Below are 27,301 nucleotides of genomic sequence, written 5' to 3' on the forward strand. Positions count from 1 at the left end.
TTAGTGGTTGGGCCAGGGCATAAATTCATCCCTTCTGATACCCATGTGGGGCTTTTCCCACCATACTGTCTTGCTTCCCTGCCTTCTATTTGAAAGATACTTCACTCAAAACTGTTTTTTTTTTTTTTTTTTTTTAACCCTGGAGCTGTATCTTCCCAAGAGACAGAAGGAGTAGCATATTATTTAATACACTTTATGGTTTCAGTCTTGATCTAGAGTTTTCTTTTTGCCCAAGTGTTTGGATGGATGAAGTACTGTATGGTAGAGAGTGGCTTTCTTCCTGAAGACCAGAAGAAATGGTTCAGTCTGAACTACTATATAAGAAGATAGACAACACATTCTCAAGAGGAAAGGTGTTTGTATCCACATACTGGAATTTATCCACCTTGACTGATATGGTGGTGTTGACCTGGAGGTGCTCCAGCAAGAATTGAGAGAGATTTTGGTATATGTTTTTGGTTTGTGCTCCAGACTCACACACTGTCACCAGCGTCTGCTTTTTGACGTCTTTGTTGATGAGAAGCTCCAACTTCAGGTCAACAGAATGTTCTGGGCATCTCACGAGAAATTGCAGTTGGCAAATGATGACATACCAACCTGGGAACTGGATTACCAGATTCCCGTCCTGATATCTGACTCCATGGACAATGCCATCTTTGTTCCAAGACAACTTGGATTTGTTTATATGCTTTGACACTGGAAAGGGAAGGACAAAAAAGAATTACCGAGCATATTTCAGATGCAGATCGGAAAATGTGAAGTTTTTACTCAAGGTTTCCCATTCGAGACCTGTGTTTTCTATAGCGTTGCCTGCTGTTCCGATCATCTGGAATATCTTTCATGTTACTCATTCCAGGTGCTGCTTAATATTCAAGGCACAGGTGCAAAACCACCCCTCCTCCTTTTCTCTAATGCTTCAAGCTGGAGGGTCAGAAGACACATGGTAATGGACTACTGTAACCTCCTATAGAATCACTCTCCGCTTATTTATTATATTATTCTGTTATTATTATAATTAATAACTTTCCCTTTTCAGACCGTGAGTTCCTGGACTATATTCCCCACAAGTTCTGGACTATCATGCTCATTCAATCAATCACTCAATCAATCAATCAGTGCTCCATCACTAAGGGACTACTATTTGGTAGGCATTGCATCAAGTATCCGAGATGGGAGATCCAGTTTTGTTCAGTTAGTAACCAATTTAAGCATCAAGATGTCCAGGAGAATCTCAGTCTGTTGATTGCATCCTTTAACAATTCATTGTCTCAATTTTTTTACATGTCTTCCTCTCTTTGAAAGGGCAGCCAAACATAATTGTGTAGACCCCGCCAGTGTACAGTCAGGGGCTCTTCCCAGCTGGGATTTTTAGAGAAGCAGAGGATTGGCAGACCCTGTGAGCCAACATGTTCATGTGGAAAGCCAAGTCTCTCCGAGTCCTGACAAGTGAAAATCAGCACTGATTAGTCAGGGTGCCTTTCAGAATCGGAAGGCTGGCCTTCGTTCTAATTGCCTCCATGCCTTCCCTTTCAACCTCGTTGCAATTCAGCTGAAGAGTGAGAACTAATCTAACTGCAAAATGGAATTTTTAAAATGGGCAGAATGGCTATTGAGCGGATCTCGGCCATCCCCTCCGCATCTCGGCTTTCCCAGCCTAAGTGCCTCGCATTGTGTCCTTTGAGGGGCCTCTGAGCTGGGGCACACTGCAGTATGCAAATAGGCTGGGTGCCTGCAAGTTCATTAAGTTGTCAATCAGGGGACAAGGCAAGTTTGTGGTTCCCTTGTGAGTAAACTGACAGAGGCAGAGACTAAGAGCTTGCTTCTGTTTTGTGAGGAAAAGTACTGTGCACTTGGCCCCAGACTTGGCCCCCCCCAATCTGAATAGAGAGGGGCCCTTAGGGTCAGACACAAATGCCTTCGGAGGCCAGGTTGGCAGCACAGAAAGGTGAAGGGGGCTGGGGAAGGAGGAGTCTTGTGGCTCTCTCCCCTTCGCCCCTAAGGTCTTTAAACTCAAATTATAAAAAATAGCATGCAGGCTAGATGCCACATCTGCAGGTCATACTTGGCCATGGCCTTCTCCTTGTGACCTCTCTGGTTTAGAGGTTTCAGAAAGGCCACAGGAAGTGGCCCTCAGGTAGCTAGAGTTCCTGGATTCAGTTACTGACCTTGCAGGTAGGCCCATGACTTCTTGAATGGAGCCTTTTCCAGTATACATGAGATGTCCTCTGAGCAATTTCCTAAAAATAAAGTGATCACACATTAAATGTCTTTCTCTGCTCTGGGGACTGGAGACACCAGATCCTTTTCCATGACCCTTGGATGGAGACAATTAGTATTCTGTTTCCATTTGGGGACCTAAAAGGAAACCTGTTTATTTCTCATTTTGCCATCAGGTACTTTAGGATCCTTTGGAATTAGTTGATTCCACAAAGACTGGAAGTAGGGGGAAGGAAAGCAAAGAGGACCTGAGCTCCCCTAGGTACCAGGTACCATTCCTGTCCCTTTACCTACTTCACTTCACCCTTGCAGCAACTCAATGAGAGTGGTATTATTAAGTCCCTTTTACAGATGGGAAAAGCCTGGGCACCAGACAGACTACGTATACTCTCCCACGTCACTCAGCCTGGCAGTGATGGTCAGAACCATAGTTCCAATAGTAATTACTGCTATCCTCCCTTTGAGAGCGCACCAGATACTAATCTGTGCACTTTTACATATACAGCAGATGCTGATCGAATTCTCCGAATAACTCTGCCAAGTGGATGTCCTGATGCCTAGACAGAGTCAATGACACGAGGTCAAGCAAGTTGGTGGTAATGTTGAGACTCACCCCCATGTCTATCCAATTCTAGAGGCCAGTTTTCCTCCTCCAAGCCATTTGCTGGACAGTGGAGATAAATACATTCTTGTGCTCGATTTTAAGAGGATATAAGATTAAAGAGATCTAAGCAGGAAGCCTGCTACCGGGAAATTCCTTGGCAGGGGAAAAAGACAGTGTTTATGTCATTATGGTATTTAAGAAACAAAAATATTTTTAATATATTCACCGGTGATGCTGGCTTAGCAGCTTCTTATTATAGAAGCTATTTTATATGCAAAGAGCCAAGTTATACATTTCCTGCGGTGACTCATGAATTCAGCTTACTGTGGGTAGATTCCTTCTTCTCTTTGGATGTTGGTTTCCCGTCTATAAAACTGGGAGATCTAAGACCTGACATTGACATCTTTTTGATGATGTCATCAGGGTGACCATTCATTCCATCTACCAGAGATGAGGCAGCCATGGGCCTGCTTGGTTGAAGCAGCCACGCCCTGATGAGTTTGCTCGCTGGATCTCGGAGTGGTATCTGTTGGGCTCACAATATTCCCCATTTGCCTCTCTGCCCCAGGCCTGAGGAAACCTCTCCCGGCCTTCCTCACTTCCCCATGGAGCCTTGGAGAGGTTGGAAGTTAAGCGAACAGTTCCCTCTGCTGTCTGAACAAGCTCACTGCTAGCAGCCACCCCAGCAGAAGCAGGGGGCAGCTTTGATCCTTGCCTGCCCTCAACCCATAGGTGCTCTGGCCCAAAGGTCTCCTTGGTGATGAGCGCTGGTAGACCAGCTGTCTTTTTTTTTGGATCCCATCTCTTTACCTGGCATTCTTGTCCTGCCTGTTTCAGCCACAGCCACTCTTGAGGTTTTAGAACCAGAGTTACAACATGAGGGCCACTCATTTTCTAATGCACTGTGAGTGCTGTTAAGAGAGTCCCCCTGGCCAGCCTTCCCTTTTTGGGAATGTGGAATATCGAGTCAGAAAACACCGCAGCGAGGTATATCTGGCCATGTCTCTTCTCTGCTGGGAGTCCCTTTCGGACTTTGCTGTGCCTGCTGGATCAGGGCCCTGATCCTCCACAGGCGTTCATGGTCCCTAGTGATCTGTCCCTCCTGCATTCTCTAGTCTCACCCCCACCTTCCCTCCTTCCCTTGTACTCTCGATCCTGAGAGTAGTAACAATAGGGCAGACTATAATAATAGCTAATATAGTGATGGCGATTTTCCGGGTCCTCTGCTGAGCATGCTACATTCGGTCTTCCACTTAATTCTTACAGCCACCCCATGAGAAGGCTACTACAGTGATTTCTGTCTTGTACATAAGGAAACTGAGGCTTTAAAAGGTTAATGACTTGTTCACATTTGCACAGCGCATCAGTGGGAGAGTGAGGTTCAAACCCAGGCTGTCTGACTCGAATGCCTTGGGTCGATTGCTGACCACGATACCGCTCAGCCCCCAAACATGCATGTTAATTTGCCTCTCCACCTGGAAACCTCCCTTCACCGGGAAAGTTATTCCTTATTTAAAGCATGGCCTGGAAGTCATCTCTGACCTTCCCTCTGTTTGCCTATTTGCCTCCTCCATTAGACTGTGAACCCTCAGGGCAGAGACAACTATTTATATATCCCCACTGTTCAGCCCAGAAGATGCTCTGTAAATGTTTGTTGAATTGAATCATCTTGTCTCTCCCTCTTACTTCCCACCGTGGATGTCAGCTGAGTTCTGGCATGAGTGAGGTGAATGGGGGTGCTTGGCTTGTCTTTCCCCTTGAGGCTGGAAGAACACCAAGCCTCATTCCCACATAGTTCTTCAGGTTAGTGTAGATTAGATGGGAGGAGAGGACTCATGCCCTAGGCTGAGGCCAACACAGCATGCCAAGAACAGGTTCTGCTCATTGGCTGGAGGCCCCCTCACAGCGTATCACTTGTGGCATCTGTCAGGTGAGCTTCCGTAAACAGGTAGGTGGCTGGACAAGTACAAGCCTGGGCTTGCCTCTCACACATGCACGTTTTGTTGTTCCTTTCCCCTTTGGTCTTCGTATGTTTGCTTGGTTGACCTCAGCTGTAATTCTGAGAAACCCAAGGATGGAAAAAACAACACACAAAAAACCAAAAAAACACAACCCTCATTCGGAAGCATTTGCATTTCCTGAAGTCAAATGGCAAGGTGTATTTTAGTTTTTCTTTAAGAACCTTTTAGATGTTTCAAGCAAAAGGAAAAACACGGGCAACCATCTCCAAGAATGGCATTGCTGGAGCTGCCTGAGGGAAGGGCGCTGGGAACGGGACACTGGAGAAGCTATTGGCAGAAGGGGGCGGTTGAATGTGGAGAGGAGCCCAGAGGAGGACACGATTGTTAGCCTTTCACATCTGACAGGCTGTCAGCAGGAAGGTGGAGCAGCCTGCTCCGTGGGGCCCAGACACCAAGGCTTTACGTGGAGGTTTGAAGAGATGACGCACTCAGCTCATAACTAACATTGCCCCTGTCCCTATTTTTCAGATGAGGTGATGGGAAGACCTTCTCTAAGGACACACATCACACTGTAAATCACAGGGCTGGCAGCTCAAATATTTGACCAGTTAGTGCTATTCAAAGGTGTGTTGGGCTGTTTTGAGGGTCATGAGGCTCTTGCCAAGAGGCAGTGGGGCATTTCACCAGCCATGTGTCACCCTGTGAGTCCACGATATGACTTTCTTTTTTGGTTATGAAGACAGGAAGGAGTGATTTACAAATAGGTGGTGTGACCTGCAGCTGGAAGCCTGTGATGTCTCTGGAATTTTGGATGCTGGGAGCATGGGGAGAAAAACACCCCTGTTTCATTAATTTCCCAGCTGAATGTGATGTCTGGAGGGGTTCAGTTTGAAAAACTGACCATTCGGGTGGGGGAAATGAGAACTGTTTGCAAGTCCTGACTGAGTTGATGTCCTGGGAGTTAGAATCTAGGAATTTCCCCTCTCTGGGCCCTAGTGTCCTTAGCTAGATGAAGAGCAGTGTGGCCCTTCTAGTTTATTCTAGCAGGCTGTGTAGACTCAGCTATATACAGCCAGGCTTGCTGCAGCAGGGGGAAAGTCAGTCCCAGTTCCAACTGTCTGTCTTTGTGGGCATGTTGCTCTACCCCATCTAGGAGACTCTCTTGACACATTTAAATTTCCAGACACCTGCAGTGGTAGAATAGAACATTTTAGGTATGGGGTCGTCTAAGTTATGAACAGCCTGATTCTGTAAGGATTTGCATGGTTTGTAGAAATGGAAGTTCCTGGAGAGGTTACCTGGTCCAGGCTTTGGCAAAAATATAACAAAACACATATGCTCCACAATGTTACCCCCATGGCAGACTTGTCCTAGGTCACCCCATGAATTAATGACAGAGGTAGGACCAGAGCCTGGACACCTTACCCCTTCTATGGGGCATTCCATCTTTCAAACAACTTAAGCACTCTGTGAATTTTTCTGAAGACCAAGGTCTTTAGATGGGCAAGATTTATAAGCCCAAACTTGGCCTCCTCTAGGATCATGGAACTTTTCTGGGCATTGTTTGGAAGCCTGGAGAGAAGTATGTGCCAATGAAACCTTCTTGGCCAGTTTCACAGAAGAGAGAGCTAGGGAGAGAGAGGTGTTGCTTAAGGTGTTTGACAAGACCATGTTCTAGGGGTGCCTGGGTGGCTCAGTCTGTTAAGCAGCTGCCTTCACCTCAGGTCATGATCCCAGGGTCCTGAGACGGAGCCCTGCTTTGGGCTCCCTGCTCAGTGGGGAGTCTGCTTCTCCCTCTGCAACCCCCACCCCCTGCTCGTGCTCTCTCTCTCAAATAAATAAAATCCTAAAAAAGAAAAGAACATGTTCTAGAAACCAGCATAATGACAACCTAAAGACTGGACCCTGCCTTGGGATCTCAAAATGTTAGACTTGAAAGGGCCATTTGATGCCCACTTAACCAAGACCCTGTTCTATGAGTGGGGAAGGACATTGAGCCCAGAGGAACTGAGGGTCTGGCCCAAGATGTCACTGTAGATAGTGGCAGAGCTGGGTCCAGAGAACATGTCTCCTGACTCCTAGTCCAGGGCTCTGTCCTCTGTTAGTCTTTCCCTGGAGGAGGAAGTGTTAAATGTAGGAAGAAGTGGGTGTGCAGCCACCATGCACACTGGGCTGAAAACTGATGAGACAGCTGGAGGTGCTGGGAAAAGGGCACTAATGAGCCTTCTGGACTCCCTCTCACAGAAGAATGCCAGCAGGTGACTTCGGGACCATGTGCTGAACCTGCCAAGTCATAAGTCCTAAGCCTTGATTGGGCTTCCATCAAGATGCAGCAATGCCCAAGCTGGCAAAACAAACCACGCCAATCATTCTGGCCAGATGGTATGTGGTCAGAGTGCCAGGCACCTTCCAGGCTGATATTCGGACAAGAGAGACACAGTGCATCTGGGCTCTGGTCAAGGCTTTTAGTTGTCACTTCCCCTTACGGACCCTCAGTTACTGTATCTGTAAGGTCGGTTGATAATAATAAACCCAAATGAATGGTTGTTGCAAAGACCCAATGGATGTAAAGTGGCCAGTGTAGCATTTGGCTTAGAGGAGACATTCAGAAAACGGTAGTCCCTTCCTCCCCTACTCCTCTTGTCCTTGTTACAGTAAACAGCTTAGCCATGCCACTCAACAGAGTGAGCTGGCTGATGAAATGCTCATTAAAGCAAAGCTCATGGCATTATCTGATGGATTGAAGTTTCTCAATTATGTGCATAAATGTTTGAGGCCATCTGATGGCTTCCAGAAGAATGTGTAGCATGCTCCCTCCATCTGTTGCCAATATTTTGAGCCTTCTAAGAAGGAGAGGAATTATCTTAATGACGGCATCTACCGAGGTTCTGGCAGTCCCTTCCTCTGGTGGAATATCCAGGAGAGTCCCAACAGTGACATCTAGGGGAGAGTCTCTCCATTATCAGTAGAATCTGGAATCAAAGTGAATCCTTAACCTAAGGGTCATTTCAGTTGACTTCAACTTGACCATTTCCTTGATGCCACAAAGCCAACTAGTGGTGAAAGGACTCCAAGATGGGTTATTTGTTAAGCAAAAGACAATGAGGTGACTCTGGATTTACAAACAGCACTTGGGGAGTACTCATCCCACACGCTCAGTGTTAAGCACATAGAAAGTGACCAGTAGATACAAATTGTGGTCAGGCTGGAATTCATTTGAATTTCTTGACAGTTTTTTAGAATTTTCGAGTCTTTTTGATCCTGAGCTGTTAGAGTATGTAAGATCAACCTATCTGACTTAATCTAAATGCAGGTGGAATTAATATTATTGGAGGCAGTTAAGAAGCATACAAAGTGTGGGCGCCTGGGTGGCTCAGTTGGTTAAGCGACTGCCTTCGGCTCAGGTCATGATCCTGGAGTCCCGGGATCGAGTCCCGCATTGGGCTCCTTGCTCGGCGGGGAGTCTGCTTCTCCCTCTGACCCTCCTCCTCTCATGCTCTCTGTCTCTCATTCTCTCTGTCTCAAATAAATAAATAAAAAATCTTTAAAAAAAAAAAGAAGCATACAAAGTGTATAATTCAAAAGGCAAAGTGAAACTGAAGTCGCATGGTGAAATCTGGTAACATTTAAATAATTTTTTAAAAACATCTCCTAGCTATTCTAGATGCAGAGGTATAACAGCATACTTGGGAAATTAGGCTTAGGATCAAACAAACTTAGGTTCACATTCCACCTCTGCCATTTTACTGAGTTGTGTGGCTTTGCATAAGTCACTCAGCCTCTTTGAATCCTCCCCCAAAGGGAGGATAGTAACAATCTCCCTTGAAGAATTGCTGGAAGGTCAGATGAGATCATGCATAGCAATGAGCCTGGTGTCCACCACCCAAAGGATGCTAGCTGATGAATTATACCAATTCACTAGGTATAATGAAGAGCCAACCTATTCCCTGGTCCAGGGCTTGTGCGGCTGGGCTGGTAGAGACTCAAGCCAACACAGGTGGCGACCAGAGAGCTTGAGTGAAATATATCATCCAAGTCCTGCTTTCCCTCTATCCTTCCTTTTCTCTTTCCATCCCTCCTTCTTTCCCCTACCTCTTTTTCTTTCCTTTTTCCTTCCCCGAAGTATTGGAAAGATGGGGATTTCTTCAGATTTAGAGACTTGTAATTTGTATGTGCTAAATTCAAGTATAAATTTTAATATGTTTCCCAGTGATCTGAATATTTTTTCCTCTCCTCTCCTCTCGTCTGGACCCCTCTCCTCTTCTCCCTCATCTCTCCTCTCTCTCCCCCCCCGCCTCTTTCCTTGGCAGCAGAGGCTGGGGATTACATATAGGTTGCTTTAGCACTCTGGATGGCCTCTGCAGGACTCCATTCCACTTTATTCTGAGCAGCCTATTTTCTAGTTTATTTCTTGTGGAGAGATTCCCAACTCCTGTTAGCTCTGCCTTAAGAAAAAGTCAGTGTAAGAGTGGGCTTTGCGTGTGTTTAAAGTAAATGGAGAAGCAAATAGGCTCTTTAAGCCCTGTGACTATCTGAAAAGCAGTTTGCCCCCTGAGCAGAAGTACCCCCTCTTGCTGTGAAAAGTTACAAAAAAAAAAGGCCCACCACAACGGGTGAATTGGGCAATCGGGAACCAGATCAATCTATCTGATAGAAGTGAGGTCTCTGCTGTTTTCAGTATTTCCAGGGGGTGGGGGAGGCTGCTTCTTCTCTACCTGCTGCTTCTGCTGCCCGTGAGGCATCCTGGTGGGGCTGTGACCACCTGGATCGTAGATAGCCATATGACAGCTGGGATAGCTGGGGATCCCTGAGTAGCTCGCCTCCATGGTTTAGTTTCATTGCCTTCAAAGGGCGGTTTTTATTATCTGTTTGCAGGTGGGTTCACTAGGTATAATGAAGAGCCAACGTTACTTGATGTTTTTTAACGCCCACATTTTCTTTTTAACAGAGGGAGTGGGGAGGAGGGTAGTCTGCCAAGCCACGTAAAAATTGCCAATTGTAAGAATGGTAAAATAGTCCACTTGTCTAATTCCGGGAATGTTAGACTCAAAGCAAAATCCATGCCAGGGTCAGGTCATCTGGCTCGCTCCCCTCACTCTTGATATTTTTAGACAACAGGACTTTCCAGCCCCTGAGAGGGAAAATGCATGCTTCAAGTCCCAGGACTGGAATGTAGGTATTCCAAAATCCAACCCGGTTCTCTGTCTTTGCCCCTGTCTCCAGCTGGGTACTGGATTCAGGAGAAGGTATTCAGAAGAGGGCAGGGATTGCGTTATAAAGGGGCTTTCAGGACCCATACATGGTCTATCCACTGTTTCCCCTTCCTCAGGGCCTCTAGGAACCTGTGGAGCAGGGGTGGAGGGGGTGGGTTGTTCGTGACATAGGAAAGGCCAACCTCTTGTAACAGGAGGCTGTGCGGAGGGAAGGAATCTTCCAGCCTCATGACGCCTCAGCCGCAAAGCTAGGGCTTAAATTTGGCTTCCAAATTCCCTGCCATGGGCTGTTTATTCCCCCCACTGCTGCGGAACTCGACAACAAGAAAACAAACAGCTGTGGGAGCAGGTGCTGAGAAAGCCATAGTGTTGGAAGGGTGCCCAGCCCTGGAGAACCAACCGGTAGGGGCGCTGGAAGGAAGCGCAGTGGCATCTGGCAATGTAATCCTGGATAAGCAAAACCAAGGCGAGCCAGCCAGCATTTTGAGGTCTTGCCCTTTTCCCTACTAGCTGTGCACTCTTAGGCAAGTCAGTAAACCTCTCTGTGCTCCAAGTTCCGTCCCTATACGACAGGGATAGTACTATCCCTGGGACATGTTGTGAGGACTGCCGGCTGAGTCTCGAAGCGCTAGGCCCGGTGCCTGGCACAAGGTGGGTGCCCATCAGTGCCCACCATTTTCACTCCTCCAGAGCCTCATACACATGTAGTGAGGGAATAAAAGAAAAACTGGTTGAAAAGTTGTCTACGGAATTCGTCTGGTGCGGGAAGGACTGTCATTTAGTCGCTGGGATGTTGGGAAGGCTGGGGGCTGACACCAAGGTGGCCAAAACCGTTCTATAAAATAAAGGCCGAGTTTATGAGGAAGGGGGGAGGATGGGGAGTGAAAACGGGGAAGAAAAAAAGAGGTAGAAGGAGAGTGGGTTAGTATGCAGGGCGGAGCGCTGCACCCCAGTGGGGAAAGCTGTCTTTTGAGAAATTCCCAGTAGCTGGAGGGGCAGAGGTCTTAAAAGAACAGGGGGTTCTAGTGCTCAATTTACATCGTCCCTGGGATGAAATGTACTGCCCTACCAACTCCGCTACGTACCCTAAATCCTACGGCAAGTTTGGCTTTACACAAAGGTGGGGTGCTGTTGGAGCTCTGGGGGAGTCAGGGCAAAGGGGCCTGGGTTCTGTGGTTTGGTCAAATATGCCACACAACGTGAGCATGTGTGAGATTCAAAATGTGGCAGAAGTGGAAAATTGGAATAAGAAGTGAGGAGAAGCAGCCCAGAGGCCCGGGGCTCTCCCCGGAGCCCAATCTTGGCTACCCTGTGTGGGATGGGACGGAGTCATTTTACTTGGGGATGAAAGAACAGAGTGGCCTCTGTGTCCAAGGGATGTAGGCTCAGCCAGGTGGCAGACCAAGAGTCATGTTTGCTGTCCCTTGTCACCCTTATCAACTCCATCTTCTAGATGAGAGGAGAAGGACGTGGGGCAAGGTTCTCCTCCCTGTGGTCTTCCCGGCCCATGGTCCCTGCTAAACCCCCAGAATGGTCCACTGTGTCCTAAGCACCATGGGATGAGTGTAAGGTGCCAGTCTGCTAATGAGCAGTCTCCTGGCTGGTATGGGAAGCTTGTGTTGGGACTAAGAAATCCTTTCATGACAAAACAGGCTTGTTTTTCTGTGGTTATCCTGCAGCGGTCATCCTGTGTTAAGGTACCTTAGTGTGTGTACATGGGCCTGTTTCCCGGGGCTCTGGGCCGCTGCTGGCTCCTGCTGATGGTGTGTGATTTGCATTCACTAGTGGTGGAGGGCTCCCTAGAAAGTGCCTCCCAGAAAGATCCAGAATGCTTGTCTGTTTGCGGCTTTTGCTTCTACTGGCTAAACGTTTGTGTGATAGATAGTAGCTCTTGTTCACCCAGTGACAAACCACATGCTACCTCTGGAACCTCTTCCCAGGGTTTTCTGGGTCACGGCACCCCTCGGCCAGGTGTCTCGCAATGGCTTTTTAAAAGGGGCAATGTGCTGCTTGTATCTGTTCGAGAGGGGCTTACTGGGGAAGGAGGCTGTGGCTGGAGATTCCCTCAAGATTATTGTTAGACTTTTTTTCTTCTCTATTTACATATAGAGCAAGAGAATCAGAGTGTCATAGTGTCATTTCATTTTAGTACATTGTTATTACGTTATAGAGAGGCCCAGAGAGGAGGAAAACATGCCCAGAGAGACACAGCCTGCTAGCATGAAAATCCGTTCTGGAGCCCAGGTCTTGCTCCTTGGTAATATTCTTTCCACCTCGCCCTAGAACTGTGTCTACAGGTGGCCAAGGTAGGAGACAGGTAGGCGTACATTACAAAGAGGAGACAGCCAGGGAGCACATCACGGCTGGCCATTAACATTTCATGGCTCAGGCACATCACGCAGGGAACAGAGAGGAGGCCTGGATTCTGTTCCCTGCTCTGCCATCAGCTCCTTGGGTGACCTCAGGCAAGTCACCTTGAGGGCTTGGACCTCAGCTTCTCATCAGCAGTAGGGAAATACTAACCCCCACGATGCTCGCTCACAGGATTAAGGCGAAGATCAACCCAGGAGAGGCAAGGGGAGATCCTTAAAATTTCAGAGCCCTGGTGGGGATTACTATTAGCATTTCTAAAATCTGGTTGCAGAAACGTTGAATTGCCAGCTGAAGTTGGTTTGGGATTCGTGCACATTCTGATATAGGGATAGCCAAGATAAGAAGGGACTTGATAAGGGACCTAGTCCATGGCTCCCACCATTTTGGGTTTCATGGACCAAAGAAATTTACCCCCAAATGAAAATTTAGTGGCCAATATAGAGAGGGCAGCCTTTGATTTTGTCTCTTGTGTCCATTAAAACAAAACAGAGTAACTCAGACAAAACGCAAGTGAACTTAACTTGCACCCATATCAGCTTCACGTTGTAAAAGAAAGGAGAGTTTTATGCTCTCGGGAGGGATGTACTCTCGGAGGAAAGGAGTGCCCCTTACATTAAAAATAGTTGGCTATGGGAAGAAGGGGCTACCTTGTCCTTCTCTTCCCTATTTCACGCTGGGCTGGTGAACACCAGCATAGGGCCAGACCCGGCAGTGAGAGCGACCTGTGAAGGACGGACTCTGCAGGTACAGGAACTGTGATCCAGGATGGCTGGGGTCACATCGCCTCATGCAAACTACCCTTGTTGTTGAATCGCGTTTCTGTTCAAGACTGCCTCTCTCTCCCACAAGAAATGAAAAGTTCTGGTCTTGACTTGGAAGACCCGGAGGTGGGGAGGGGGTGGGGTGGTGGTGGTGGTGGAATGATGGGAGAGGAGAAATGAGAGTGACTCAGTGTGCCTGGGTGCTTTGCAAGGCTCCGCGAGGGTGTGTGTTACATGTTCTGACTCCTGAGAACCTGTGCCTTTTCCATAATGGGGGCTCTCGGACTCTGCTCTGTGCGTCACAGCGAGCCTCTCACCTCATTCTAGAAAGAAAGTTGTATGGACCCACAGCTGTGCCTGCTGGTTTTCAGAGTCTACAGCTGCACCTGCACCACAGAAGCACTGTGGGAATTGAGGTCCCTTGTGAAGTAATTCCAGCCAAGGTTAACATATTGTTACAAGGTTGTAGTTAGTAGTCTTCCCTCAAAGATCCAGAATGCTTGTCTGTTTGCGGCTTTTGCTTCTACTGGCTACACGTTCGTGTGATAGGTAGCAGGAAAGGCGTCCTGAAGGAAACTCCCAGTAGGATGCTGTTGGTAGGCAGGGCTGTGTTCAGCCACTGTGTAGACACCGTGTCCCGCAGATGCCCTGGGGTCTCTAGCTGGGTGCCCAATACCCCACCCTTTCTTTTTGACTTTTTTTTCTCTGAGCTGTCTCGTTATCCAGCTGTGATGCTATCTAGGTTCTAAAGTTTATAGGACAGGGATGGGTCCATGTTCTGGGGTGGCAAAAAAAAAAAAACATTGGATAGGAGATGAGGACATCTGGATTCTGGGTTTGGCTCCATATGACCTTGGACATGACACTTCACTGGCTCTTACTTTTCCTCTTCTGTGTGAGGAAAACATTCACCAGATGATCTCAAAGTTTTTCATCCTCAGTGTTAAGCTAAGTCTGCATATCCCCTCTGGGGCTCGTAGAGACGATGCGTTAACTAGTGATGGCAGTGATAGGAAATGTAGGGGGTGAGGAGAACGTCTGTTTTTACAATCCTACCTTCATTATGCATTTTGGCTACTACCTGTTATTTCATGATTACTATAGGCCAGTGGCCACGCCAAGCAATTTATGGATGAGATCTGATTGACTTCTCCGATTCCTTCATGAGGTAGGTAGTATTATTCCCATTTTATAGATTAAAAAATACTGAGGCTCCCAGGTGGGATGTAGAGCCAAGATTCATACCCACATTTGCCTGACTCCAGATTTCAAGCTCTTAACACTATGCTGCTTTGCATTGCTGTCCGTGTCCATGTGATGGCCTATGTCATAGGTGGGGTTTTCATTAATGGCAGAGCTGTGGGCACCAGGGTGCCGAACGGAGGCTGCTCGGATGAATCTATATGTACTAGCTCAGCTCTGAGCAGCCTCCACCTTTGCCTCCACCCACTTCTCTGTTGGGCACTGCTAGGATGCTTCCGGTGGTTAATCTACTATGATGTCATATGGATGATTTAATATACATTTACTCCCATTTCCAAGGTCTTACCTCCTTTAAGGGGGAATTTTCCTGGTGGGTTAGGAATGGAGTCCTGGAAGAGAAGAAAGAAAAAAAAGAGGCAGCGTGAAATCATCATCCAATGGAAAGAACTCCTCTTTTTCTTTTCCATTTTGGTTGCCCTCCAAGTGCTGTGCAATTTAGAATTCGTGTTCCATTTGACTCTTAAAGTTAAAAAAAAAATTAATTCACTGACCCAGCCTACATTGGGCTTTCTCATCCATTTGCTCGATAACTTGCCTATATCAGGAACGCAATTTGAGGGTTACTATCCACATTTCACAGGTGAGAAACTGGGGGCCGAGCAGGGTAAAAGGAAAAGTTTATGGCAGCTTCGGGGACCAGAATCTGCAACTCATCGCCCTGTCCAGGGCTTTTGTTTTCACTTCTGCATTTGATATTTTCCCCCCTCTGGTCAACAAAAGACCAAGCAAGTGTAATATATAAATACATGTGGGTTTTTTTCCGTATTTGATTCATCAAACAGTGAAAGTATGCTGTAAACATACCTGGGAAGGTACATCTCTCTCTTTCCTGTGGTTGGAAATTCTGAATTAATTGAATATATGCCAAGCTTTGTGATGATACGGTAAATAATGAAATCGGGTCCCCGCCCTCATGACTTTATTACAAATTTATATATGATTATAATATCCAAATACTTATAACTATATAACATAAATAAACACAAAGGGATATTATGTATTTATAAATTCACATTGTATTTCATATTATCTGTTCTATCATGAACATGAATATATATATATAAATATTTATACAGATAAATAAGAGGTTGATAGAAGTGGATTGTCTTCTGAAGGGGGGGTCTCCTGGGTTGGGGGGATTGGAGGGACTGATAGGGAGGCCTTCTTGGGGTACTCTGAGCATGGAGGCAACAGAAGCAGCTGGGCACAGTTCTTTACCCCTCACAAATCCCTCAGAGACTGAAGTCCTCACGCCTCACCTCTCTCCCTTTCTCCCCGCCTCAGCCATGGAGCCACACGTCAGGAGTCTTGCCAATAAGGAATTGAGTATCTTATTTCTCCTGTGACTTTTCTAGGTTGGGGTCTCCTGTAGCGCACTGGATTGAGATATTAATAAAGTCCTAGAAAGGGTGTCTCTGATGTGGCTGAAAATAACTCCCCGACCTCTTCGAGAGCAAGAAGTTAGCATCTGTGCACATCTCCTTCCTTAGTGTTCTGTCTGAACACCTAGGACCCTCTGGAGTTTCCCTTTTATTCTGCCATTTCTCTGGGGGCTCTGTCCTTGGCCTTCCACTGATGGCTCATTTTCTGATAAATGGATCTCTTCTCTAGCCCAAGTGCGCTGTAAGGAATTGAGGAAGTCTCCTGAAGGCAAAGCCCTAGCATATAGCTCTGCTCTGGAGATGGCAGAAGTCAGTATAAACTTTTGGCCTTCAGCTTTTCAGGGCAAAGGCAGTGAACTTGGCTTGGAAGTTCCTTCCCTCTCGGCTCTAATAGTCTATGATTGTATTGCTTTAGTTGAAAGCTCTTAACCTAAGTAACAATGCTGTGCATTTGTGGTCGCTCAATTATGCATGCAGTTCATAGGAAAACCTGACATCACCAAATTCCCCTCCGTGTTGCCTCTGCTGGACTGCAAAGAGCATTTCAAAATCTAATGAATGGCTAATTTGCTTCCAAGTATGATCATCAATTAGTGTGATGTGGAAATGCATAAAGAAAAACATCTATGTTTAAACGTGGTGCTAAGATGGTTGAATTCGTCGGCCGCCCAGGAAAGTGTCCAGGGAGAGCGAGAGAAGGTTGGTACAGTAGAACCACCAGGGCCGTCCCAGCCTCCACAAACCATCCGGGAAATAACAGAAAGTCATACATTCAGCATCTGTTCAATGAGCCCCTGGTCTGGTGTGTGCCAGGAACTACGTTAGTCACCGGAAGACATCCTGTGAATTTTATGGCTTAGTCATCAAAGCTGTCATTTAAAACAGACAAATAAATATATAATTGAATTGCAAGTTGAGGCAAGGACTATGAAGGAGGGGGCCCTTCAAGATAAAAACTTCTCAAACTTTAACGCGTATGTGAATCACCTGGGGAACCGGTTAAAATGCAAATTCTGATTCAGCTGGTTTGGCTGAAGCCTGAGAGTCTGTATTTCTGACAAGCTCCCAGGTGTCACTGAGGCTCCTGGCCCACGGAACACACTTTGCATACGTGGCAAGGTTGTAAGAGATAATACCTGGGAGGAGGACCTCATTTATATGGGGGTCAGAGGAGGCCTCTGTTATTTGAGGGCTTTCAGGTTTCCTAACTCTAGTACAGGAAAGAATCCTGTTGCTCAAACCTTCACCCAGGGCCCAGGACATCCAAGATGGAAGTGTGATTATTCCTATTTTGGAGAGCTCCTGGGACAAGGTTGCCATAATTCCCCTGCTGCCCATGGTAGAGAAGATCAGGGAAGCAGAGCCAGAGAGGAACCTCGGCATCTTTCAGTCCATCAGGCTAATTTAATAGAAGAGGAAATCGAGACACTCATGAGTCAGTGGCAGATCCTGGATTGAAATTCTCTGGTGTTCTTTCCACTGCCCCGAGAGATGCTAGCTTCGGAAGTCAAGGTTGGAGATGCTCATTCTCCTCTCCCTTTAGCAATCCTTGCATTTGGAGGTAGAAAGGCAGGGTGTAAAGAGATGGTGACTTTTACAATTTGCTGGGAGTTGTTTATGCCCTAGGCACTATCTAGTGCAGTCCATCAGCTCCTCTTTGGCAAGTGCCTCTGAGTCCTTGCATTTTCTCCCAGATCTTGCCTGGATATCTGGGTCTTGGCTGGGGAAATGTGGACCATCTTGCTCAGTGACTTGGCTTTGTGGTCAGACCCACATAGGCTGGACACAGACCTGAGCTAATGGACCTGCCCAGGCTGTCATTCTCAGCTCCATTGAGTAGCTCAGGGAACTTCATCTTCATGGTTAACAACGAGCTACACTTCCTTCATTGTACTTCTTTTGTTTTAGACTACAGGTGTCTGATGGGTATTTCCAACAATGTTTCTGTGGATGGAGGGAGGAACCGTCACATTTAACCTACTTGCCCCCAGGTGGAATGACTCAATCGCAATCTTGTTCCCTGCCCAGGACTCTGTTTTCCTGTTTCTTTCTGTCACTGTGATTAGAGGGTTAATCATCCTTCGCTCCACTGGCTTGTTGCCGACACAATAAGATATTGTATATAAAGTACTGAAAAGTGCTCAAAATGATAACTATTTTGGTTACTCTCTTGATCCTGATGATGTGCTTACTTTACCCCAATACCTTGAAAGGCTCATTTCTTTCACAGAGCGATGCTGTGCAGAAGCAATCAGATACCAAATGTGCTTTTGATCAAAATGTCCTTTCTGATTGAAAATGGCCAAAGGCAACTAATGTTTAGAATATGCCAGGGAGATTCCATATCCCCTTCTTTGCTGGCCTCACATTGTCTTGTAAGGTTGGCCATGGAGATTTTGGGCCAGGAATGTTTCCCTTACTTTCAAGCTAGCATGAGGAAGCACTTCATGAGGGTGCTTAGTCCTCCAAGGCTAAATGCTTTCCATGCATTATTTCATTTGGTCTTTACCCCAAGAGTTAGTGATTGATGAAGCCCTAGAGATTTCAGAAGGTCCTACAAAGGTGACTAGCAGGGAAAAGATTCAAATCAAGTGTGTCACCCTGGAAGACAATGATCTTCAATGCCATGCTACACTGCCTTTCTAGAGTAGGGCAGGATGAAGCTGGGGCAGAAAATTCTCCTGTGACTCAATGAGAAAGTGGATGGAGGTCACAGAAAATCCTCAGGAGAAAGACAATTTTTTTTTTTTTTTTTTGCAGCCTTTGTTTTGGTATGGTTAGTGTAAGTGGGAACTGGACCAGAGTGGCTTAAAGCAGTGCTTTTCCCACTAAGGATCTTGTTAAGATGCTGACTCTGGCTCAGTAGGTCTGGGATGGACCCTTAGGTTTTTCATTTCTAATAAGCTTTTAGATGATGCCAATGCTGCCAAGCCATGGACTACACTTTGAGTAGCAAGGGCTTAAAGACATTGCTCATTAGGCAGTCAGAACACCTGAGGTCTTCCTTCCCCAAGGAATGGGGGGTGGGGAATAGCTACAGGAGGCTGGGCTCATACATGGGTTTAGGAAATCTTCTTCCTACTCTGCTGATGGACGTAGCGTCCTACTTTCTTATCTACCTCTATCAGTGCTTCTTGCCAGCTACCCATGCTTCCTGCTGTTCCCCTGGGCTGACTTCTGTTCTGGCCCCTGCCGCTCCTCTCCTGACACCTGGGCTTGCCTGCTTCTGGGCTGTGCCTCTGCTCCCTCTTCTGCCTCACCTGGAAAGCCCTGCCCCAGCTCCACCTGCCACCATCCTTCCGATGGAGAGCTCTACTCCACTGAAGAATACAGTTAATAAATGCAGGAAGAATGATAGGATTAGGCAATCATCATTCTTCAACCCTCAGTGCATGCCCCAACAGGCGAGGATCATTGAGGAGTGCCCAAACAGCTGAATGAAAGATATTTATATGTCTTTGAAGTATTACCCCATAGATTACTTATTAGTAAGAAAGCAAAAAGTGTTCACCGGGGGTTACCACCTTAATCAAGTAAGCCAAATCCAAAAGTTGGCCAATTCTATAAGCGTACTGGCCTGGACCCTTTGAAAAAGTCAATGTCCTGAGAAACAAACAACAAAGGGCAGAGGAAATTGCTAGGTGATTGCTTCTCAAACTTTAGGGTGCATAAGAGTCACCCAGGGAGCTTATTAAAAAACAGATTTTTATTCAGTTGGTCTAGAACGGGGCCTGGGTTTCTGCATTTCCAGCAAGCTCCCAGGACCACCCTTTAAATAGCAGCATTCTAGATTGAAACAGACATAACCAAATGTGGTGTATGACCTGAGTGTGGATTCAGGATCCCCCATCAAAACAAGGCACGACAGCTGTAGAAGACATTTTTGGACAAGGGGCGGGCATTGATATATGGACTGTGCACTATTATTAGATGGTATCACTGAATTGACATTGATTCTCTTGGCCGTGATAATGGCCTTGCAGTGAGGAGGAGATGGGTGCTGAGACAGGTGCAGGTAAAAGACCACGCCGTCTGCACCTTACTGTCATTCACATAAAAAGAGCACAAATAGGGCAAAATGTTAACACAGCCGATTTAGGTGAAAGGTTATATGGGTGTTTACCATCCTACTTTTCTGTAGGTTTCAAAATTTTCAAAATAAAACTTTAGGTGTAAGACATCCTTCTGATTCTTGGAGGAGGCTCAGCTTCTGTTCTAGCTCTTCTGCAAGCCCTGCCCTCATCCCAAGCAGAAATTCTTCTTCCCCTCCCATCGATGGCATTCTGTGCCATTCTGCCCTGGACTCAAGCTCTTGGGTGTTTGGGCCTTACTTTGAGAATCCTCAGAAAACAGGGGTCCTGCCCTGTTCACGTGGGTCCTACCCTAGCATAGGGCTTGCCCCTGAGAAGACTTTCTGTGTTTTCTTTTTCTTTTTTTTAAGTGATAAATTGAATGCATTGGAGAGAGTAGTGTGGGTAGAGAGAAGCATCATGGGGCATTTCAACTCACCCCTATATTGTATCTGAACGTAAAAGCAAACCAAAAATCCATACCACCACCAACAACAATCTCTACACCAAACCGGATGCTCAGTCCATTCTTGGTGAGGAGGTAGAGTGGTACTGGAAGGATACTTTTTATTTTTTTAAGGCATTTTATTTACTTATAAAGGGAAAGGAGGCAGCTTCTTTCTCTTTCTAGAAAGGGTCTTCTTGAAAACCTAATGATCCTGAGCCCTTGCTCTAACCTTTTGGAATATAAATAAATCTCTTCAGGGACTGGATAAGCCCAGTCCCTAGGTTTATAGAACTGGCCCTTAGATTGAAGACTTTAGAGCCTTTTGAAATGACACCTCTATAGTCAACCTTGTAGCCTATCTCCTTATATAACCCTTTGTTTCTGGAAGAGATAAGATACATTTAACTGTTTTTCATTTGCTTTGCTGTACAAATTGTGCGAAGTTTCATCCTGACACATATGCATGCACTCTGTTGTGCTTACTTAATCCTAAATCAGCTTTCTGTCTTTCCATATGGATGTGAAGAGGTGTCTGTTGGTAGGACTTTTACTGACTTGAGAATATATTGGTACAATCTCTTCTGAGGCTGAATGATATTTACTGAGGTGAAAAATACACATTCTATTCCCATCACTAGGAATTTATCCCACAGATACACTTGCAGATGTGGACAGTGGGTAAAAACTTCTAGAGAAAAATAGAAGTGCCCTTCACTAGGCACAGACAAAATAAACTATGAAGCAGTGACACAGTAGAATACTAGTGACTCTTCCAAAGAATGAGACAGACTTTCATGCATTGCCATGGAAGGGTCTCCAAGATATACTGTCAACTCAATAAAGCAAGGTGCAAAATTATGAGTCTACTATAACGACATGTTATACTATGTATTTGCAGATGCACGTATTTTTGGAAGGACATGGAAGAGTCTGTCCATGGTGGTTATGTCAGGGAAGAGGCATTGGTGGTTGGGTGGGCAGGGTGTGAGTGAGTTTTAATTTCTTTTCCCATGTTTACTGTTTACTTTTCTTAAACCATATGGATATGGTATGTTATAATAAATATACTGGCTTAAATGTAAATTAAGAAAAACTACCACAGGGACTCTAAAGACATTACTAGACAATCAGTTCTATAAGCAACACAAAAGCAGGAATCTTGTTGGCTTTGTTCAAGCTATATCGCTGTTGCTTAGAACGATGTCCCACACACAGAAATTGCCCAATAAATATTCGAGATTGAAAGCTAAGCTCCTTCTTTGACTCTCCCTAGGAGTTTGACCTGGGAGTTTTTTGATCTTCAGGCCAAATCTCGAGGTAATCTTTGTTGGTTTTCCTACATAACCTGTCTCTTCCGTTCTCCATCACTTTGTTCATGCTGATTCATTGGCCAGGAGTTCCCTCTCCTCTGATTCCCCTTTCCCACCTGCTTTAAATTTCTCAAGCCAGTCTGGAACTCCAGTCTCCAGTGAAATGTTTCTTAAACCTGGGAAAACACTCTGTCTCTGTAACTTGTGGTGTCATGGAAACCCTATGTGGCTACTTTCCATCCATTATATATCATGACTGATCTTGTTTTAAATTTTGTCTGTTCATGTGCTTCTTACCTACAACTGTGACTTCTTAGGCCAGTAAAACCATTCTCATGGTACTCCATCCCTGCCCCCTTCCAACCTCACACAGAGTGCTATGTAGCCATCGACCATTCCAGTTTTTGATAATTGGGATGTGAATTTAAGTTTCTTGGGTCTCTCCCATTGATTTCTTTAGCAGAGGTCCTTTTAGAGTCTCTCTGTTTATCTAAGTTCTATCTTTCCTGGAGTCAGCCTGCATTCCCTCTTCCTGCAGGAAGCCTTCCTTCATAACTCAAGGGGATAACTCTTCTTAGCTCTTGCAATTGTTAACATCCGAATAATTTATTGGAAATGATATATGTGCAAAACACTGAACACTTAATATCACAATTAGTATTACAAGCCTTAGCTTTTAAACAAGTAACTGATATCTGCCAGACTAAAGAAACCACAGCCCACCAAACCATACAATCAGATTGTGAAGTGAATCTTTTCATACCCTAACATGAGGAGTAAGTGAAGGAAATGGATGTGCAAGAAGATAAACCTCCTGAGAGAGAGGAGCAGGAACGAAGTTTGTAAGTGCTTCTGTGGCTGGCTGTATTGGCAAAGGGAGTGCTGTTCTCATTAAACAATCAAGCACAGTCTTGATTCTATCACTTTCTCAGGATGACTTAGTTCAAGCCCCTTCTCTTTTCTGTTCCTGATTTTCCACATATACAAAAATGGGGGAAGAGGATCTACTCTATTTCTTTCCTGGAAAGAATGGATTTGAATAAGGACCCTTCTAGAGCTCTCTCCAGCTTTATATTTCATCGTCACCCCCAATACCTTTCCTTTCTTTCTCCCTTCCTTCCTTCCCTCCCTCCTTCTTAGCAGTTCCAGCTACAACATTTAACTAAAAAACTTCTTAAAGACCACTTCAATTTCTTTTCTTTGGCCATTACTATAAAATGGTATACTTCTGATTTACTCAAATTAGAATTACAGAAGTTATCTAACATCTACCAAAAAAAAAATGCCCTAGAATATTTTCAAGAGTATTATTCTTAGTAGATGTAGATGAACCCATTCAAGGATGCATTTCAACTAAATCAAATATTAGTAATTCTTTTTTCTTTAATTTTTATGGAGATATGAGCCTCAAAGCTTCATTTAAATTTCAAAGCTGATGACACTTGAGAAACAGATAGCAAAATCTTTTAAAGCCTAGTTCTTTTCAGCAATCCATCAAGTATAGAACATTTAGCCTAAGACAACTGAAGGGAAACCGGGACACATTCTGCAGGATTGTAATGAAAAATGGGAGCTCTGAAGGAATAAACAGAAATATTCTCACTTTGGCAGGGCGTGTGGAGAGAGTGAGTTCTCAAATTACCAAAGTTAACAAAAACTTTACTTCATTACAAAATTTGTGAGCAACATATACCATCAATACGGTATTTTCTACAACATGCACTCTGGCCGGATTCTCTGTAAACACCAATTTCCTAAAATATGAAGAAGTGTCCTCCTTCGTCTCTTCTGTTTTTGCAACAAATCGTACCATTTCCTCCAAACAAAGTAAATTTCCTGAGACAGTTTGCTTCTACGGTGGGTGCCCGTGATTGCTTGTCGTTTTAGTATTTGGAGAATCTCAGAGGGAAAAACATGTCTACGTTCTGCCCCCATGCTCTAGGTTTCTCCTGACATCCTAAGCTCTTCCAAGCAGTGGCTCAGGAGGAAGTTTTCAACTTGCACTCTAAGGAGCTAAGCCTGGGCTCCTGTCTTGCTTCCTTCCCTTATCCACCTTGGCCAATGAAACTTAACTCCTTGTTGAGAAAACTCTTGGCAACTGAGGAGACCCCAGAGATCTCAGCAACGTTTGGACTGAGAATAGAGAACCTTGGAATCTGGTCGGAAGACCTTGAAGACACAGTCAGGAGTCGTGCAAATCCGTTATCAGATCTCCTTATCACTTCCTTCTTTGATACGCATCTCTGGCCCAGCAAAATTTAAATCTTAATTTCTTAATACTAATCGCTCTTCTCTCTTCTTCTGGCCCATGCAAGTCTGGAAAGGTTTGACATGATGGCTGAACCCATTTTTCTCTTAAAAGCCAAATTATTGCAGAGAGTTGAGCTCCTGTTTCTTTTCTCCCTCTTCCTACATGATATATGTACCTCCCCCCCCCCCCTTCTCAACTACTTTATTAGTTTATTCTCAAGGCTCTCTCTCTCTGGGGAAAACTGAATAGAAATCGGGAAGGAAAGGCGATGAGAAGTCCACTTACCGTCTTCTGAACTACCAACATCATAATGGTTGCCACAGCAAAGACGAGACACAGAGCCAGCGCGGTGGTGGTGAAGTAGAAATAGCCACGGCTCGTGGTTCCCAAGTGGCTGGCGACGGGGCCTGCTGGCACATGCATGGCTGTGTCTTGAGAAGGGGCCACTCGGGTGAGTGCTTGCTGCAGCCCTGGGTCCATTCTTATATAGTCTTCCCACAGCACACCTTATCTGTCCTCATCTGATTCACTTCTGGGCCCATCTCTGTTCCAAGAAGGATTCTCCCCCTGCATCCTGAATCATGTGACGTGGAAAAAAACCTTCACCGGCTGCCACACGAAGAAACTCTTCTCTGGGGGCGTGAGGCGAAAGGCGGCAGCAAGGGTGGGGGAGAGGCTCATTTTTCATTGCCAGCCAGGGATGAATCTGAGTCCAGAGCAACTACAGCTCCAGAGAAGGTGATTAATGTCAGAGGGCGAGTAAGAAAATGACGGTTTCCCTACTCCGGGGTGTGTGTGTGTGTGTGTGTGTGTGCACAAAGCGACTTCTGTTTCATTTAGACTCAGCCACAAAACGCCTTCCTGCTCGAGAAGCCGCAAATTCTCTTTAGCGAGGCCTGCAGCTCAGAAGACCTCGGCAGAAAATGTCTCTTTGCGGGGCCTCGGAGAAGCTGGGGTCCTGGCACTGGGCTATAAGGACTCAAAAGGGTTCAGTCTGATCCTATCAGCTTCTGCTGAAAACTGCACGTGCTACCAGCTACCTGGGAAGAAAGAGCCCACAAATGGGGAGTTTTATCCGGACAGGGCAAGCCACGGGCAGGATGAAATGTGGGGGCGGATTCAAAGAGAGCAGGGATCTGGAAACACTGATCTTCTCAACAAAAATTCCTGCTGCCTGCAGACAAACCTGGGTTCACCAGCACACTCCCAGAAAGGGGAAGGGCCTGGCGGGGGCGGGGGCGCTGGGGTGGGGAAGCGGGTGGTGCAGAACGTGGGAGGCGTGTTCTGTGCGGGGAGCAGGTGCAGCGTGGGGGGCGGTGGGCGTGTGGTATGCACGTGTGGCGCGCGTGTGCTGCGCGTCCACGATGTGGGGTGCATGTTGTGTGTGTCTTATGTGTGGTGTGAGGTGGGCGCGTGTGTGAGTGTGACTGTTGCAGCTGAAGCTCGACCATCTCAGGCGCAATGCTGGTGTTAACGGGCTTTGCACCTTGCCTTGCTCCGGTCTCACCTCTGCCCTCTGACGCAGCGAACATTTCCTTTCCACGGTTGGCGAAACTGAGGATCAGAGAGCACGAAAGCTGTTTCGATCAAAGTGGCAATTGTCGATCAATGACATCACCCGGGTGCGTAGCCATACCGGTCGGCCCATGTTAATTTGTTCAATCATCCCGGCGCTTGAAGGCTGAAAACCTGAGTTCTGCTCTCAGCCCTGTCTGCTATTGGCCTTGGGGCCTTGTGCAGGTCCTTACGTCCCTCCCTTCCCCCCCACGCATGGACACACACTGTGCATTTCACATGAGAGAGTCAAGCGAGGGCGCTCTGTGAATGGGGATAGGCTGGGCAAAGGTGTTGGCCCATCCCCGTCAACCATTCCCAGTGGTGCCCTGGGCCGAGTCTTAGAATTTGGACAGCTATAATAGATTCTCTAGGGGACAGAGTTGTCACATCCGCAGTTACCAACAATCTCCATTTCAACACCCCTTTTAAAATATGAATCACTGCAGAGCTCGTGCCTCCAGATGTGGGTCTTTGAAAACTTCATTCGGAAGTACCCAATTCTCTGTAAGCGCCTGCCCTCCCCTGCCTTTCTGCGCATTTTTGGTTGCACTGTATCTCAGAGAGCCAGCAGAAAGCCCAGCTCCTCCTAAGGAAATACCCTGTATCCAAAGCCAAGCTTGGATGATTCCTCCTGCTGCAATTGCAGTGAACCCAGACTGCCGAGCATCGCCTGAGCTGGGTCAGACTCTAGGAATTGGTCTGAATATTCCTTCCCAGTGAATCCATAAAATCACAGATCCTGGAGATGGAGGAGCCATCAAGAGGTAAATTGTTTTCTTGGGCTACCTAGAGTGGTATGAAGTATACCTACGTCACAGTCAAGGAAGCAGACACCCCCTGGACCCCAAGTCGGGCTCAGTTTTGGAAGGAGTGGGTGCACGTGTTCATTTGGCCTGGGAACTGAGGTGGGAATGAAGCAAGCCAGTGTCCTAGCTGATCTGGTGAGAAGGCTGTGTCCGGAGGTGAGCATGGACAGTGAGTGGGTAGTGGGGGGCGCCGTAACCTGCCCAGCACTGCTGAGAACACAGTGCTCCCTTGGCCTCTGTCTTCAGTCTCTTTGATGAAGGTGGAAAACTTCTGATTGTGGAATGGAAGCTGTGGGTGTTGAAAATAAAAAGGCTTTGCTTGAAGTGCAGGTCTTCCTGAAGGCCCGTGGGGCTGAGAAGGGCAGTGGAAAAAAATGTTTGTCTTACAGTTACACATTTTGCATATAGTACAATGTCCTGAGAGGGAAGGCTGACAAGGGGGAAAAAAATCACCCTTTGTTTTTACTCAGAACCTTCTGAGCAGTTGAGATTTTCAGATCTGTTTGCTTCTCCAGCAGCCTGTGCGCCCGATCTCATGGCTGTCCCCGTGCCTCTCCTCCACACGCAAGCTTCCCCGTGTCCCACCCCACTGGTCTGAGCCCTCTCGCTGCCCAGCTGCTCTGGGATCCAGCCTGGCCAACATGGTGGTCCCATCCTTTGTGCTACCTGGCTGCTTTCTCTTTTCCAGTCGGTCATCCGAGATACAAATGGAAAGAGCTTTTACAGAGTTTCTCGTTGAGTGACTTTCAAATCCCTTCTGGAAGCGAAACTCTGCAGTGAGTGTAGAAACGTAAGAAAGCGGAGCTTTTCTGGCTGAAGCAGAGGCAGGACGACGAAGAGGAAGGCTGGGCCCAGCACGTTCATATACCTTTTAGTGGCCTGGGGTCTCTCCAGGCTGGAACAGAACTTGCAAGCTTGCGAGTTAGGTCAAAACCCTTATTCCTCAAATCAGGAAACCGAGGCAGAGAAATGGAGATGAGTCGAGGGGGTAAAGTCGTGCTTACGAGTCCCCTGTGCTCCTTCTTATCCCCTCTCTGCTAATATTCCAGGCACAGCCTCTTCCTGCCAGGCCGTCCTCACCCTTC

At 46.4% G+C, this 27,301-nt stretch overlaps 1 protein-coding gene across 1 annotated transcript; it reads right to left on the minus strand.

Moving 5' to 3' along the window:
* On the minus strand, positions 1 to 27,012 carry TNFSF8 (TNF superfamily member 8). The gene is made up of 4 exons (XM_045883006.3): positions 24,139 to 27,012; positions 14,679 to 14,721; positions 2,166 to 2,237; positions 1 to 696 (listed from the first exon to the last, which is right to left on the minus strand). The coding sequence occupies exons 1-4, from the start codon at positions 24,331 to 24,333 to the stop codon at positions 302 to 304; spliced, it is 705 nt and encodes a 234-aa protein (XP_045738962.1). The 5' UTR covers positions 24,334 to 27,012; the 3' UTR covers positions 1 to 301.
* Between the last annotated feature and the right edge of the window lie 289 nt (positions 27,013 to 27,301).

This window comes from Mirounga angustirostris, unplaced genomic scaffold, assembly GCF_029215605.1.
Source record: "Mirounga angustirostris isolate CCGP_5_RB_7025 unplaced genomic scaffold, mMirAng1.0.hap1 SCAF_15, whole genome shotgun sequence".
Lineage (NCBI taxonomy): Eukaryota > Metazoa > Chordata > Mammalia > Carnivora > Phocidae > Mirounga > Mirounga angustirostris.

Bases quoted from the DNA above. Each gene is read 5' to 3' on its own strand.
- TNFSF8 (XM_045883006.3), bottom strand. From the start codon at position 24,333: ATGGACCCAGGGCTGCAGCAAGCACTCACCCGAGTGGCCCCTTCTCAA. The intron at 2,238-14,678 runs GTAAGACCTTGG...CTTTATTTTTAG, and splicing joins AAAATTCCCCCTTAAAGGAG to GAAATTGCTCAGAGGACATC. The intron at 697-2,165 runs GTCAGTAACTGA...TTCCCTTTCCAG, and splicing joins GTCATGGGCCTACCTGCAAG to TGTCAAAGCATATAAACAAA.